The sequence below is a fragment of the Lissotriton helveticus genome, chromosome 9, assembly GCF_964261635.1.
Source record: "Lissotriton helveticus chromosome 9, aLisHel1.1, whole genome shotgun sequence".
NCBI lineage: Eukaryota > Metazoa > Chordata > Amphibia > Caudata > Salamandridae > Lissotriton > Lissotriton helveticus.
In genome coordinates, this window is record NC_136070.1 from 539,816,426 (window position 1) to 539,833,191 (window position 16,766).

General features: G+C 42.5%; 1 protein-coding gene across 4 annotated transcripts in view; it reads left to right on the forward strand.

Moving 5' to 3' along the window:
* The window catches only part of DPF1 (double PHD fingers 1), a 548,769-nt gene extending 532,858 nt beyond the window's left edge, over window positions 1-15,911 (forward strand). For 3 of the 4 annotated variants that reach the window (XM_078660408.1, XM_078660410.1, XM_078660409.1), the window contains one exon: window positions 10,967-11,242. In XM_078660408.1, the coding sequence (XP_078516534.1) occupies window positions 10,967-11,037 (71 nt within the window). In that variant the 3' untranslated portion in view covers window positions 11,038-11,242. Of the gene's footprint in view, window positions 1-10,966 lie in introns of all 4 variants that reach the window. The other variant, XM_078660411.1, reaches the window with a different exon arrangement.
* The last annotated feature ends 855 nt before the right edge of the window (window positions 15,912-16,766 follow it).

The window sequence follows — 16,766 nt, forward strand, 5'->3', positions numbered from 1 at the left end:
TACAATTCAGATCATTAGTTTTCCTAAGACAAGTGGATAAAGCGCGTTTTAGTTTGCTTCTAATGCGGTGACACTCTGGCGCACCGGTAGTAATCAATTCCCCGCAAGCTTCACTTACTTGGACACCGGTCCGCGGTGGCCGCACACAGGGGGATTCTGATTCTGGGGCCAAGTTTTTCACATAGTGAGACGTTAAGTTAATCTGTGGAAGCGAAAACACAAGACCAGATTAGCGCGTTAATGCGCTGTCATGTGTGCTTAGAATCAGCGCTGGTAGCGGTTCCAAATCTAAGGGGGTTCAGTCTTACCTCAAAATATTTCATAAGCCTCCACAGCAACAGCTTGCTCCAGACCGGCAAACACAGGGATGTGAATGTCCCTGGCAGTCGCCGGTTTGGATCATGTGATTCAAAAACGGCCAATCAGAATGAGCGGCAGGGTAAAGTGCCTTCTGGGACCTGTAGTTTTTAATCATACAAGGCAGATATTTTTAAGAAAAGTTACAATGCATTCTGGGGCATGGAGTTATTGGAAATACAGGGAGGTGTTTAAGCTCTGTTTATTTCACTCAGACTATTCAGACCCTTGTTGACGCTATCAAACTTGAGGATTAAATATGCCTCCTTCCGCAGCAGCATTGCGTCTACATCTTGAAAGTGTTTGGGGTCAATCCATGCCAATGCGGTCCATTTAAAGTCATTCTCAGAATGGCCATTGCTGATGAAATGTTCCACCATAGGGGCGGTCAAGACTTTTTTCTTGAGACGCAATCGGTGCTGGGTGATCCGGACATTAATAGGCTGATTTGTTTTGCCTATATACACTCTGTTGCAGGGGCAAACCACCGCATAGACGACATTGCGAGTTTTGCAATTCGTGAAGCATTCATGCTTCCATCTGATGCCATTATTCGTGAATGTGTCGCCTTCCAGCGTACTGGAGCACGACACACAATTACCACATTTGTGGTGCCCGCATATCGGTTTCAGCTTCCACTGTGCGACAAGGTCACTCTTGGGTGCTGGAATGTGACTGTCCGCCTTGATCAATTGTTGCCCTATGCTTCTGTTCTTGCGCATAGCGAAGATGGGTTTAGAGAGGGGGTGCTCCAAAGTCTCGAGTAAATGCCAATTCTTCCGAATTATATTCTTAAATTGGTTCGTGTGTTGGCCAAATGTTGTAACACAAACCAATTGTTCCAAATCTTTCTTTTCTTTCTTTTTGAATAGTGTCTCTCTTGGAGTGAATTTGGCCCTGTTTCTCGAGTGCTTCAACAGTTTCTTCGGGTATCCTCTCTCTGCCATCTCACTGCAGAATCTTGCGGCGTGGCAGTCAAAATCGCATAAATTAGTACAATTACGCCTGATCCTCAATAATTGCCCGTAAGGCAGATTGTTTTTTAATGATTGAGGATGTGAACTAGTGTAATGCAGAATTGTATTACGGTCAGTTTCCTTCTTATGCAAGGAGGTTGTTAACTTAGCTTCACTGGAGCCTACAGTGACGTCAAGGAAAGTCATTTCTTTTGGACTGTGGTTCAGTGTGAATTGGATGTCTGGGTGCCTAGAGTTCAGCCATACATGGAACTGCTCGAGTTCCGCCTGGCTCCCCTGCCACAGGAGCCAGACGTCATCGATATATCTTAGCCACTGAGTGATATGGCCTGAGAATGGGTTGCCATTCAAGACAAATCTCTCCTCGTATTGTGCCATATAAAGCACTGCCAGCTCCGGCGCATAGGGACAACCCATGGCTGTCCCTTTGATTTGAATGAAGAAGTTATTCTCGAATTTAAAATAGTTGCTGCGAAGAGTAATCTCAGCCAGTGCCACTATAAAGTTTGTTGGCACCCGATGGGGCCTCTCCCTTTGTTCTAAGTAGAGTTCAATGACCTCTAAGGCTTCATCCTGTGGTATTTGGGTATAGAGTGAGGCGACATCCAATGTCACCATCAACTCTGTCTGATCATTGAATGCGAGCCCCTCGATCTTTTTGATGAAAGCTGTTGTATCACTGAGATGCGAACGGACTTGTGCTATACATGGTTTTAGAAAAAAATCGATGTATTTCGATATAGGTTCAAGCACAGAGTCGCACCCCGAGACAATGGGTCTGCCAGGGGGTGCCTTTTCGTTTTTATGAATCTTCGGCAAGAAGTAGAGAATAGGAGTTCTCGGCATTTTTTTATTCAAAAATTCATGCTCTCTGGACCCTAAAAAACCCTTCTCCAAACCTTCCTTTGTAATTCTAGATATTTTGTCCTGAATTGCGTGGATGGGATCTTCTTTTGACGGTCTATACCAATCCCTGTTGTTAACATGTGCTAGACCTTCAGCAAGGTACATAGGGCGCGGCCAAAGCACCACTGCCCCGCCCTTATCAGCTTGTTTTATAACTATTGACGTGTCAGATTTCAAATCACCAATAGCTTTTTGTACACCTTTGCTAATGTTTTTATTGACAAACCTATTTTGCTTCTCAAGTTTAGTCAGGGAAGACAGTACAGCTTGCTCAAAAGCAATGATCTGTTTGGGGATGTTTGAGGTTGGAGTAAACCGTGACTTCACTCTGAGTCCAGTAGTTTCCTGTGGTGACGTCACTTCGGCTCCTGCGAAATAAGCTTTCAACCTTACCTTGCGGCAGAAGTCAAGTGCTTCTAATTTTAGTTTCGTGAAATCAGTTCTTGTCGCGGGGACAAACTTAAGGCCCAGGTTAAGAAGCATTTCCTCATCCCTAGATAGTTCCTTGTTGGAGAGGTTTACTATGGTGGACAAATTCAGTTGTTGTTGTAATTTTTGTTGCGAGTTCGCATTTGCCATGGTTGCTTGAAGCGAGGTCGCGTCTGGCCGCCCCTGGATAAAAAAGGAGCCGGCCCACTGGTAGCGCCTCGTTTATTGAAGTTGGACTGCCTTGAGTCTGTGGAAGAATCAGAGGAAGTAGTGTCTGAGAAGGTCAAAAACCTATTTTTATCCAGGGGCGGCCAGACGCGACCTCGCTTCAAGCAACCATGGCAAATGCGAACTCGCAACAAAAATTACAACAACAACTGAATTTGTCCACCATAGTCCACCTCTCCAACAAGGAACTATCTAGGGATGAGGAAATGCTTCTTAACCTGGGCCTTAAGTTTGTCCCCGCGACAAGAACTGATTTCACGAAACTAAAATTAGAAGCACTTGACTTCTGCCGCAAGGTAAGGTTGAAAGCTTATTTCGCAGGAGCCGAAGTGACGTCACCACAGGAAACTACTGGACTCAGAGTGAAGTCACGGTTTACTCCAACCTCAAACATCCCCAAACAGATCATTGCTTTTGAGCAAGCTGTACTGTCTTCCCTGACTAAACTTGAGAAGCAAAATAGGTTTGTCAATAAAAACATTAGCAAAGGTGTACAAAAAGCTATTGGTGATTTGAAATCTGACACGTCAATAGTTATAAAACAAGCTGATAAGGGCGGGGCAGTGGTGCTTTGGCCGCGCCCTATGTACCTTGCTGAAGGTCTAGCACATGTTAACAACAGGGATTGGTATAGACCGTCAAAAGAAGATCCCATCCACGCAATTCAGGACAAAATATCTAGAATTACAAAGGAAGGTTTGGAGAAGGGTTTTTTAGGGTCCAGAGAGCATGAATTTTTGAATAAAAAAATGCCGAGAACTCCTATTTTCTACTTCTTGCCGAAGATTCATAAAAACGAAAAGGCACCCCCTGGCAGACCCATTGTCTCGGGGTGCGACTCTGTGCTTGAACCTATATCGAAATACATCGATTTTTTTCTAAAACCATGTATAGCACAAGTCCGTTCGCATCTCAGTGATACAACAGCTTTCATCAAAAAGATCGAGGGGCTCGCATTCAATGATCAGACAGAGTTGATGGTGACATTGGATGTCGCCTCACTCTATACCCAAATACCACAGGATGAAGCCTTAGAGGTCATTGAACTCTACTTAGAACAAAGGGAGAGGCCCCATTGGGTGCCAACAAACTTTATAGTGGCACTGGCTGAGATTCCTCTTCGCAGCAACTATTTTAAATTCGAGAATAACTTCTTCATTCAAATCAAAGGGACAGCCATGGGTTGTCCCTATGCGCCGGAGCTGGCAGTGCTTTATATGGCACAATACGAGGAGAGATTTGTCTTGAATGGCAACCCATTGGCAACCCATTCTCAGGCCATATCACTCAGTGGCTAAGATATATCGATGACGTCTGGCTCCTGTGGCAGGGGAGCCAGGCGGAACTCGAGCAGTTCCATGTATGGCTGAACTCTAGGCACCCAGACATCCAATTCACACTGAACCACAGTCCAAAAGAAATGACTTTCCTTGACGTCACTGTAGGCTCCAGTGAAGCTAAGTTAACAACCTCCTTGCATAAGAAGGAAACTGACCGTAATACAATTCTGCATTACACTAGTTCACATCCTCAATCATTAAAAAACAATCTGCCTTACGGGCAATTATTGAGGATCAGGCGTAATTGTACTAATTTATGCGATTTTGACTGCCACGCCGCAAGATTCTGCAGTGAGATGGCAGAGAGAGGATACCCGAAGAAACTGTTGAAGCACTCGAGAAACAGGGCCAAATTCACTCCAAGAGAGACACTATTCAAAAAGAAAGAAAAGAAAGATTTGGAACAATTGGTTTGTGTTACAACATTTGGCCAACACACGAACCAATTTAAGAATATAATTCGGAAGAATTGGCATTTACTCGAGACTTTGGAGCACCCCCTCTCTAAACCCATCTTCGCTATGCGCAAGAACAGAAGCATAGGGCAACAATTGATCAAGGCGGACAGTCACATTCCAGCACCCAAGAGTGACCTTGTCGCACAGTGGAAGCTGAAACCGATATGCGGGCACCACAAATGTGGTAATTGTGTGTCGTGCTCCAGTACGCTGGAAGGCGACACATTCACGAATAATGGCATCAGATGGAAGCATGAATGCTTCACGAATTGCAAAACTCGCAATGTCGTCTATGCGGTGGTTTGCCCCTGCAACAGAGTGTATATAGGCAAAACAAATCAGCCTATTAATGTCCGGATCACCCAGCACCGATCGCGTCTCAAGAAAAAAGTCTTGACCGCCCCTATGGTGGAACATTTCATCAGCAATGGCCATTCTGAGAATGACTTTAAATGGACCGCATTGGCATGGATTGACCCCAAACACTTTCAAGATGTAGACGCAATGCTGCTGCGGAAGGAGGCATATTTAATCCTCAAGTTTGATAGCGTCAACAAGGGTCTGAATAGTCTGAGTGAAATAAACAGAGCTTAAACACCTCCCTGTATTTCCAATAACTCCATGCCCCAGAATGCATTGTAACTTTTCTTAAAAATATCTGCCTTGTATGATTAAAAACTACAGGTCCCAGAAGGCACTTTACCCTGCCGCTCATTCTGATTGGCCGTTTTTGAATCACATGATCCAAACCGGCGACTGCCAGGGACATTCACATCCCTGTGTTTGCCGGTCTGGAGCAAGCTGTTGCTGTGGAGGCTTATGAAATATTTTGAGGTAAGACTGAACCCCCTTAGATTTGGAACCGCTACCAGCGCTGATTCTAAGCACACATGACAGCGCATTAACGCGCTAATCTGGTCTTGTGTTTTCGCTTCCACAGATTAACTTAACGTCTCACTATGTGAAAAACTTGGCCCCAGAATCAGAATCCCCCTGTGTGCGGCCACCGCGGACCGGTGTCCAAGTAAGTGAAGCTTGCGGGGAATTGATTACTACCGGTGCGCCAGAGTGTCACCGCATTAGAAGCAAACTAAAACGCGCTTTATCCACTTGTCTTAGGAAAACTAATGATCTGAATTGTAAACGTCTAATGAAAACGCACAGGCTGATAATATTCGGGCTAGAAGTCAGAACCCCTCTCTGCGGCCACCGCGGACTGGTGTCCAAGTAAGTCGATTACTTGTTGGGATGACCACCAGTGTCACACAAGTGTCTAACCGACTGAGCAGCTGTCTAAATCCCGCCCTCTTTATTCACTTTCAGATATTAAATGAAGAGGAATTTTAAATGTTTTAGAACACCGCGCAGGTTGGCAAAGACCCTTGCAGAACGCAGGTAACCAATTTCAGTACAATCACGACGAATTTGTAGGGTCCCCCTCCACCCCGCTGGATTTGACTTGCTTTTTACTCTGTTGCAGCGTAAACCCCTCAACATAGACGACATTTCCATATAACATAGGAGTAACTGTGGGCAGGAATTATACAAAGTACGCAGTATTCCGTCTCTCGAATTGTTCGGAGAGTAGTGGCTTGAGGACCCACTTGTTAGTAAACAAACTGTTTTGTTCTTTTTTTCTAAACAGTTCCCATGGACTAGATTCACACTGCCCTGACGAGAATCCTGCAAGTCTTTTATCAGGATTCGAAACGCGTCGGCACCCCCCCTTTTGTTTCACGTTCACTGGCCAGTTGGCCAATGTTATTGATGCAGAAATGGGCAATGTTCCTGATATTTAACTGATTACCTCTTATTCAGGTCATGGTAGTTGAACTGGTTAAAAACATTCGTTTTCCTTTCCATTAATATTGGTTGGTCAAATCATTTTTAAATGTGTAAGGTCTTGTGGTCCATGCTCTGTAAATGTATTTATGGTAATTTCTTCTCATGGTAAAAATACCCACTGTTTTTTTCTTTATGTTCGACACATGTTGGTATAAAAGTTTTCTTGGTGTATAATGTCCAATATATGTTTTGTCACTGTATATATGCAAAAAAATGTGTTCCCTGTATATATGCACAAACTGATGTTTTGAACTCGTGTATGGCTAAGACTTGAGGTTGATAGTGGCCTTATTTCTGTCTGTTTTGAATATTCTCGCTTTTTTGTAAATTGAGCAACAAATGAAAACATAAATTGTTCTTGGGTAAACTAATAAACTATGGTTTACTTGTACATAAGTCATTGTGTACTCTAATTAGCTCCGAGGCATAGGCAATTGTTTCTGTTCATATTAGTGTGGCCCTGCCTACCCTCTTTTCCCTTTGGGCCCAGCCACCCTTGTTTCTTCTGATCTTGGCAAACAGGCATCCCTCGACAACACTGCATACGGCTGTCATTGGGACAAATAATGGGCTTGGTGCAGCACATGGCAGATAGACCTTCTCCAAGCAAAGTTATTTGGCATTTTGTTGTCTGTTTTATCCCTCACCTGGCAAGGTTTTGCTCTGGGCACAGTTAAAGGGTATATTTCTGCTCTTTCTGTCTTTTTGCGGTTGGTGGATCAGCTGTGTTTTTGGAAGACCTACAACATCTGTTTCCTCACTCTCCCTTTGTCATGCTACAGTGGAATCTTAACTTAGTCCTTACATTCCTGATGTTTACTCCCTTTGAGCTGCTTCGCAGCTGTCCCGTACATCTTCTCACTTTCAAGATGGTGTTCCATATTGCCATAACATCGGTGTGGTATGTAGGTGCTCTTCAAGCTCTTGGTGTCAACACACAGTACTCCACCCTCTTCCCAGAGAAGCTGGTTCTGCAGACATCTTTTTTCTAAAAGTTGTAGCACTTATACACATAGGTCAAACATTACCCTGCTGGTATTCTATGCTCTGCTTCACCCCTTGAAGAAGGAGCAGAGACTCTATAACTTGGACCACAAAAGAGCCATACGCTTTTATGTCCATCATGCCAGAGAATACAGAGTGTCCAATCAGCTCTTTAGGGGTTCGCTGGAGCAAAAAAAGGTAAGGCAGAGCAGAAGTGGACTATCTCCCTCTGGATTGTGCTCTGCATTAAGCTCTGCTACTCAATGGCTGGAAGGAGTACAAGCTCATTCCACCAGAACAAAAGCTGCTGCCGCTGTGTTGGCATGCTGAGTTTCTGTTCTGGATATCTGCCAGGAAGCTATGTGGGTGTCACTCCATACATTCAAGATGCACAACTGCCAGATTCGCTGAGAGGGGCATTTCAGCTGCTCGGTCCTACAGGACGTTTTGCTTGAGTCCATACACAGACCCACCTTAAAATATTTATTGCTTTGGTACCTATTGAAAAGGTGAGGAATCTGCGGTTAGACGGCTTTATAAGAAGAACAAGTTTCTTACCTTCGGTAACACTCTTTCTGGTAGAGACTCTGTCTAACCACGGAGCCCACAGTACCCTCCTACCATTCCCGTTCTGTGACATGGACTCTATCCATTAATAAGATCCTAAGTCTAGGAATATGCACACTGACATTGGGGCTATGTGCCTGGGAGCCAAGACAGCTCTGAAAGCAGCTGATATCAGCACATGGGATTGGCACCTCTATAGGCTCCGAAAGGTATTTCTGGAGTGGAACAACGTCAGTGTGGAGCCGCACAGCTCCACCAACTGACATGCAGAGGTACTGATTGAAGAGTTTTCATATCTAGTATGACGCCTGGGGTATATTACAAACTTGAGGAATCCGTGTTTTGAGAGAGTTTATACCAGAAAGAGTGTAATTGATGGTAGGTAACTTGTTCTTTTGGTTGACAGAACTCATCCTGTGATCCTTGAGTTGTTTCTGAGGGATTCCAATTATTCTGGACCCAGTGTCAGCTGAGTCAAAATAGCTCCATTGGAGAGATCTGTGCTTTATCAAAAATGTCCTTGTGACTGCTTTCTCTCTCCGCAGGTTCTTCACATAGGATTTTTTATGTTAGATATAAATTTGTTAATCTGACGAGTCATCTTTGTCATTACAGGTGCAGTGATGGGCATTACAGCTGTAATGCCCATCACTGGACCTGTAATCTTCAGTGGAAGGCCGCCCACAGACACCACTATACCTCTCTGTGTTGTGATTAAGGAGTCAGGAACAAGGCTTCCTAATCTAGATAGTGGCTAGAAGAGAGCTACCCATATCTGGGTAGATTCTGTCCATCAGACAGATCCCTCTACCTGAATGGTGTATGTTGGTTACAGCTGGACATATAGATATGTCTTACTCACAAAAGCAAGACTCCTCCTATGCACGAAGGCTTTGGTGATGAAATGCCTTTTTCCAGTGTGCCCTCTTCTTCTCCTTACGCCTTTATAAATCGGCTCAGTCTCTTGTCTAAAAAAGGAAAAAAAATCTTGTTTCTCAGCGTGGGCGAGTTGAAACTACGCAAGGTTAATAGACTCCAGTAAAACACAAGCTAGTCTTAAAAGATGTCATCTTAAGAGAAATTTGTACATCATAAAAAATGATTTATCTTGTTCATAACACTCCACCACTCCATATCTGAACGCTGCAAGCGCCGTCTGATATTTTATCCGGTGGACTCCAGCCCACCTTCTTCCTTTGCCTTCTTATTTATTTCCGGTAGTAGGCTGGTGTAAAGGGCAAGCGGTTGGCTGGTTTTCCCTTCAAAATGTGTGGGGGCGCGCGCGCTTGCCTGTGTGAACCAGCACGCGCACGCACACCCAAGAATGATGCGAGCTGGGGAATCAAAATGAACTGTAGATGGTAAGAAAGAGTGAATAGGTGGAGAAAAAGGGGACACGAGTAACTGCTACGCAATAATATAATTGGTGACTAAGGGCCATATGTATCCAGCCAAATTGCATTCGCAAACCTTTGCGAATGCAATTTGGCCAAATGGTATGTATTAAGCAAATCTGCGTGCAAAATTTGTGATTGCTTATTTCGCGATTGCATTTAAGGAATCGCACATTTTGCTATTCCTTAAAGGCAATGTAAGAAGCATTAAAAAAATGCAAATTGGCCTTAAGGAATGGCAAATTACCACCAACTTCAAGTTGGTGGTAATTTGCGAATTCCTTGAAAAATTCACTTTTTTGCATTTTTCAAAGTGCAATGTGAAGCACATACATGCCCTTAGGGCATGAATGTGCACCACATGTGCACCCATGCAAATTTCAGGGGTGCAACAGGGTGTCTTTTGGACACCCCTGCACCCTTGAAATTATTCTCAATTTGCGATTCTCAAATTGCGAATCGCAAATTGAGAATAACTTCCCATTCATTTCTATGGGCCTCCTGGTCCATATAAATGAATGGGAAAGTATTCCTTAATTGCGATTCGCAATTTGCTAATCGCAAATAAGGAATTTTAAGAAATCGCAAAAACAAATGCGATTTTCCACATACATACCAATTTTCGAATCTCAAATAGCGATTTCTTAAAAATCGCTATTTGAGATTCGCAAATATGTACCTTCATACATATGGCTGGTAGATCAGGTAGATGCTTTGTAGGTAAAAATAGTAATATTGTGCTCACCATGAACCAGTAGTAGCAATCAATGTACTTGACGTGATATTATTGTAGGTCGGTATTTCTCGACTCAATGTAGTATTATTCAACTTATTCTGGAATTATTGAATGTTACCTTTTGGTCCCGTTTTCATTTAAGGTAGACATTTGAATTTCAAGTACAAATGTTTGCATTACTATAAAAAGCACTATTTTCAGAACACTAGATAGGAACAAGTATCTAAGTCAGTTACCACTCTTGGAAAATGTTAAGTTTTATATTCCTTCTTTTAGTAAGATGGGCTTTAATAACGTTAAACAATAGGATCAGAATTAAAGTGTTTTGGTGCTGAAATGGTAGCTCCATTTTAGAGGTATATGCACCTCTGCGTTGCCTTGGCCACCCGTTTATCCTATAATTTAAGCACCTCAAGCTGGTGCTTAAATTATAGTCAAAGATCACTACTCTTGCATCTAAATTTATTTAACTGTCTCATTTGAAGAAGTGAGCCCTCCAAATTCTACACCTTTACGAACAAGTTTTTCCTAAAAATATATTAATTTTACAGTGCTGGAACCTTTATCACTTTTACAATTTATATGCCAAAAAGCACATCTGTCAAAAGAAATTTTATTTCTTTTACAGTCTTGCATTCAGGAGCCAATATAGATATTCGCCCATTGTGCGCTTGCACTTGCCAAGGTGCGCGGACCAATTGTGAGTGTTGGAACGCTTTTTCACTTTTTCACCTTCTTCCTACAGGGAGCTGGAGCTGTCATTTGTGCCTGCGACAACTGAAGGAAAAGGCCTCTGCCTACATCACCCTCACCTAGAAGACCTGTGCTTGGATCATGAAGCTACTGACAAAGAAAGCGTTTTGTCCATCGCATTACAGTCGCGAGCCTGAACATTCCAAGCACGAGACCCTGACATTGTAATCTGAGCTCATTACCTCTGTCTTTATTTTGAGTAACAGCTAAGGACATTAATGTCATTTTAAGAACATTTTGTGCATTAAATGAGTGAATTTTGCCCATATTTTACCCCTCCGCCATTCACATTTGTGTCCGTTTTGTTCAGAGCATTCTCAGAGAAATGCTGAGAGATTATTACAGAGTGAGTGTAATCTCATCTTCTGTTTCCAGATTAATCCAATGACCAGGGTCTATGCATTTTAATCTTTCTAAGATGCACTTGAAATCGCAGTAAAGTTTCACATTTGGTGGAACAGTAGCTAAAATGGGGGCTTTGTGTACATATTAAAGAATCCCTACTTGGGGGGTCAGTGAAGCATCACTGCTTAGTTTTGTTCCTAGCTTGACATTTCATTTCCTACCTGTGGATAGCTTATCGGAATTTGGTTTACAAATAGAATAATTTTGATCGGCTTTAATAAGTGGTTAGTTTGTTTAGGTTTAGCTGTTGGCCATCAGTATTGTTAGCCAGACTTCTTTTTTGTAACTCAATAAGCTGTAAAGATGGATCATCCACTTTTCCAAAAATTGACATTGTAGGATTCCATGTCATTGTCCGGCTGACAGTTATTAGGTCAAAAGGGTTAAATTAAACATCGATGGGTGTAATATTGCAAGTAAAGTTTAGTTAACAGCGTTTTAGCCTCCTTAAAAGGTAAACTATGGGAATGGTCATGTTAGGACATTGCCAGAGGCCTAGTGTGAGCTTGAATGTTTGTATATCTGTGTCCCTTGAGTGTGCTAATGGCTGTCTCCTACATGATGCAGACCGTTCTGTTGGCGACAATAGCATTGTTTGCTCGTGTTGGGCTAGCGATCACTAGTACTTTAGAGACTTGCGATTTAGAACATGATCGCTCGATCCACCAGTGCTCAATTTGGACGCGTATCACTTTAGCTGAAATTTGTGGCCTAAAATGCACCCCGAGCCTGGCAAAATCTTACTCCATTGTGATTCGTGGGTTCTTGATGCAAGAGGGGTAAGATTTCAATTAGTACATGGCACTGCCAACTTTTAACACGTGACACTACCGTTGATGTCGCCAGTCGTTCTCATTGAATCCACCTTCTCTGAAAGTGCTAGGCTGGTGGTTAACCAATAGAAGTGCCAGTGATTATGTGTCTGAAAAGCTTGCTATTGGTGTAGGAAGCAGTTTGTAAAGACCCAGAAGGACAGTGTATAGCAGCACTTAATCCTACAGCTACGTCTGCTCTCAACCATGGGAAATTCTTGTCAGAGATTCACACCATCAAAATTTTCCTGAAGCCAGTGGGAAATCCGTTAAAGGATTTACCCATGTAGGCAATCAGTGTTACATGTAAATAAAGCGTCCATATATTTTCAGCCTTCAGTGGGGAAACCTGTAGGAGCTCAGCTTACATTTTCCATGAACCAGAAGGCACACCTACTTTTTTAATCGCTGCTCCAGGCCTAAACCCGATAGCCGTTATTGCATCTTCACCTCTTTTTACTTTTATGAAAATATTTCAAGATATGTCAGGAACTTTCAGGCTAGTAATCATGTAACTCATATTCTGGCAAGAGCAATTCCATTCAGAGTGTAACCAATACTGTGAACTTGGGTGAAACAGTATACTTCTTGAAATGGATTTTTCCACACCTGGGATGGCACTGAATTCTCACTATCTGCGCAAAAGTACAGTAACTTCAGAAAAGCCCAAGTAAAGCCATAGCAGCCTGTCTGCAACCATCAGCAGCGAGATGGTGACGCGGCAGGAGAAGACAATGCACTTCAACGTGGCTCTGAGCATGCTCGGCACAAAGCTTTATTCGCCAGTCACTGCTTGCCGTTGTTTCTGAGTGTTTTGGAAAGGGTTCTGAACGATCAACTGGATAGTTGTGTGTTTGTACGCGTACGAGTGCGTGTTTGCTGGTGCACATGCTGATAGGAGAGTAGCTTTAGTAGATTTCTCCAACTGGAGATGAGCAAAAGGGTCTGTTTGGGGATCTGCAATTACCCTATATGCACTAAATGCTCTGCTGTATGTACTTAACCTCTCAGGCATCAGCCGGCCAGACACTGGCAGCTTGAAGCTTCTCAAAATGGCCGAAAAGAATAAACCAAGCATGTATTTCTGTGTGATGGAGGACCATAAGAAAACTAGATACCTGAGAGGAACATCAGTTGTCAGACAGAAATGCGTCAATAACCCCCCTTATGGTTTATCCACCAATGTAATCACTGGCCATTCATTGGCCAAAATATCTTAAGAAGTCCAAAACTAGGTGCGTAATATTAGTTTGTGTTTATCAAGACATTTTTCGTAGCACAGTGATGTTAGAGGGAACCCAATAGTATGTGTCTGACCCAGAAGCCCTAATTATTCCACTTCCTAACATCTCAAGCTGTTCACTATTAGCTTTTGTATGTATTTAATGTGGGCCTTTGTTACTGGATTCTCTAGCTTTTAGGGCAGCCATGACACGCAATTGATAACATTTTCCATCATAATTTTCACAAAACAATTATACGCTCTACGCATACTGCACTTGTGCAGTATCGCGGGTGGAAACTGAATGCAGGGGCATGCCTCGCACACAGTTGTCATGGGTAGGATGTTCATTCGAGCAAAAAAATGTTGAGTGGCACATCCTTTTTACAGTTCCCGCGAGACATTTTCTATTCAACCAAGTCTCTCACGAGAGAAAATTATAGAAAAAAAGATAACAAGCATATGGTATACCCAAAATAGAGAATTACGTGAGTTTACAATTGGGTAATGAAAATTTCATCTAGGCTTCATCTTGATTCTGTTTCTCGCCATGGCATTTACATTTCTGAACAAACTAGCCTTCAAAAAACACCTAAAGTTTTGATTTTGCTCATGGCTTTTCTCAGTTTTTGAGCTTTCAACCCCTTCTGTGTTCTGGAAATTGAAACCCTGCTGTGTAAATTCCCGTTGTTCATAATTAAACGTGCAGAAGTTTAAATTCCTGGGCAGAGCAGTGTACAGAAGACAAACCTCAAGTGACCGAGGGTAATGACATTCTAAACCCGGCTTTTTCAAAATTCACAAATCATTCCACGAAAGCTGCAATGATATAGCCAAAACATCAAATGATGATCATGAAAACTCATGGAAACTCGATGAAAGACAGTCATCAAGGAGTGTACTTGTCTGGAACGGATGAACCCAGCATGTGCTCTGATCATCGGGCATATAGTTATTCAAAGGTCTATAGCACAGAGAGTTGCTCTGGGGCAAGGGAAACTGGTGATCATGAACCCCAACAGCATATAGGAGTGACACGGACACCAGAGGACTTTCTAATGACGTGTATTCCTTCAGGTTTCAGCTCTTTTCCACTTCCAGGTCATGCCTGAGGTTGGGTTCAGGTTAGATCTTCTTAAAGTTACATCGGCTATTTTTTTCTCTTTTGATAATGATCTTTTGGCGCTCGGTCAGAACTCTACTTACATTTTGAGTCATGTACGTTCCCTGACTTCGAACCCAATGTACTGAGGGCTTCCTCGTCAGATGTGGTCTGTACTTGGACGTCCTGCCTGATATTTTCTTTGGAATGAGGATCTAAGTTAATGTTCAGTGACAAAATGGAATGTGTAACCTTCATACTAATCCCTTATGGGTTCTTGAGTAGTGTGCTACTCACCGAAAAAGTGCTTCAACACCCTATCAGGGGTAGCAAGCGCTATATAAGTGCAAACCTTTTTCCTCTTCTATCCCTCCACTATCATTCTGAATCCAAATAACTGACTAACATATCCACCACTCAAACTACTTTAATTTTTCACTATACTAATTCACCACTAATCCTTTCTGGGTTCCGAAGTAGCGTGCTACTCTCCGAAAAAGCACTGTGACGCCTCGTCAGGGGTAGTAAGCGCTATGTAAATGCAATTACAGTTCGATTACAATATGATCCTTCTTGTTCTCTCCACTCTGATATCAGACTCTGACTTCATATCTGGTGATGTCCTGCACTGGGAAATGTACCCCAAGCCTACCACTCGTTTTTCACTGATCAGTGCTGTCTGAATTAAGAGTATACTTTTGATATTAACATACATGCTAACATATAGGAAAAGCGAGGAGAGAGATTTAGAAAACAAACTCGGGGAGTTAATTCACCCCTTTAACTTGTATTGGAGTGGAGGACGTTTTAAGCAGGAGAGAGATGGAAAAGAGGCATTTTTTCTTTAAAATGTTTCCTACCCAAATGAACAGTGTTAGCGTGTATACTTTAGGCACAGTACCATGGCACTTTGAAAATAGGGTGTTCACTGCTCGTTGATAGCAATTGATTGATGGTGCTTGGTGAAAGAGAGTGTCTGTTGAATTCTTTCCTACTTGTCTGTGTATAGTTGGGATCAGAACCCTGAAAAATGAATGCGCGCTCTGTAAGCTATCCAGGCAGAGGTTTAAGTTTTATTTTTGTATTTTATTTTTTGGCTTTGCATGATGTGAAGGAAATATTTGTTTCTCTTTTCCTTTGGGAAAATGGAAAAAATGAAAAGAATTTAAGCACACTTATTGCGCAATAATGTATTTATAGCCCACCCCCAGTTTTTGTTTTCTAAATATGTAAAGTGAGTTGTTCTTCATCAGAAAAGATTGTAATGCATTATTGATGTTTTGTTTCGATTTTTTGCAAAACTGTACCAAAATTATCACTTGTAATTGTTTCTTGCCACTCGTCTCACTAATCCATGATGGCAGCCTCTTTCCCAAATATAGTGAATGGCAGTGGCTCTCCCAAATGTGGTGGTTTGTGGTTTATATAGAGCCATGCTCACCGAGGCTTACATATTCACTGGAAGGCAATCTTACTTATGGCTTGACTTTAAATCCCCGAGAGACTTTAATGGCTTATCACTTTTTGTTGTAGGACTCATCGAAACATCTCCTTTTTATGGCCCAGAACTCCCTCATCGCCTTCATTTTGGCTGTCATGCAATGGGATACGAGGGTGGGAATATAGGAGAATGTCTGTCACTGGGAGTTCCACTTTACAGGTGGCAAGGCTGTATCCAGGACTTTCAGATGTCGCTTTATCATAGATATTTGTATTGATTAAGATTGCACACCATTTATAAAAACACTAGTCAAGAAAAGCCCTCTACATAGCTACCGCTCGCCTACGCAACTGGTGAGGACTCCGTTAGCAAGGCACTCTATGCCAGCTCTCTATTCCAGCACGACAAAATGTGCCTAGCTAGTGCAGGTCAACAAATAGAATGCAGGCATTATTAGTGCCATTGCCTTTGGGGTGGCATCACACTTTGAATGGCTGGGCAGCCAAGGTGTGCTCTATATATTTCCTAGGTTGAAAATGGAAAAGAGCACAGCTAAATTTCCCCCCTACTTTTTCCTACAACCGCAGCTACCCACAAAATATGTTGTGAAAAAGAGATGGGTGCACAGTATCTCATCTGCCCAATGGTTGGATCATCTGAATATTTATAAGCCTGAAGACTTACTGTACTCTTCCCAGACTCAACATACCTGAAATTAAAAGAGGGAGAAAAGACAAAGTTGGATACTTTTTGATGGCCCACAATTCAATTTTAACTCAATTTCTTTCCGTTAGTGGTTGTAGTGGTTCC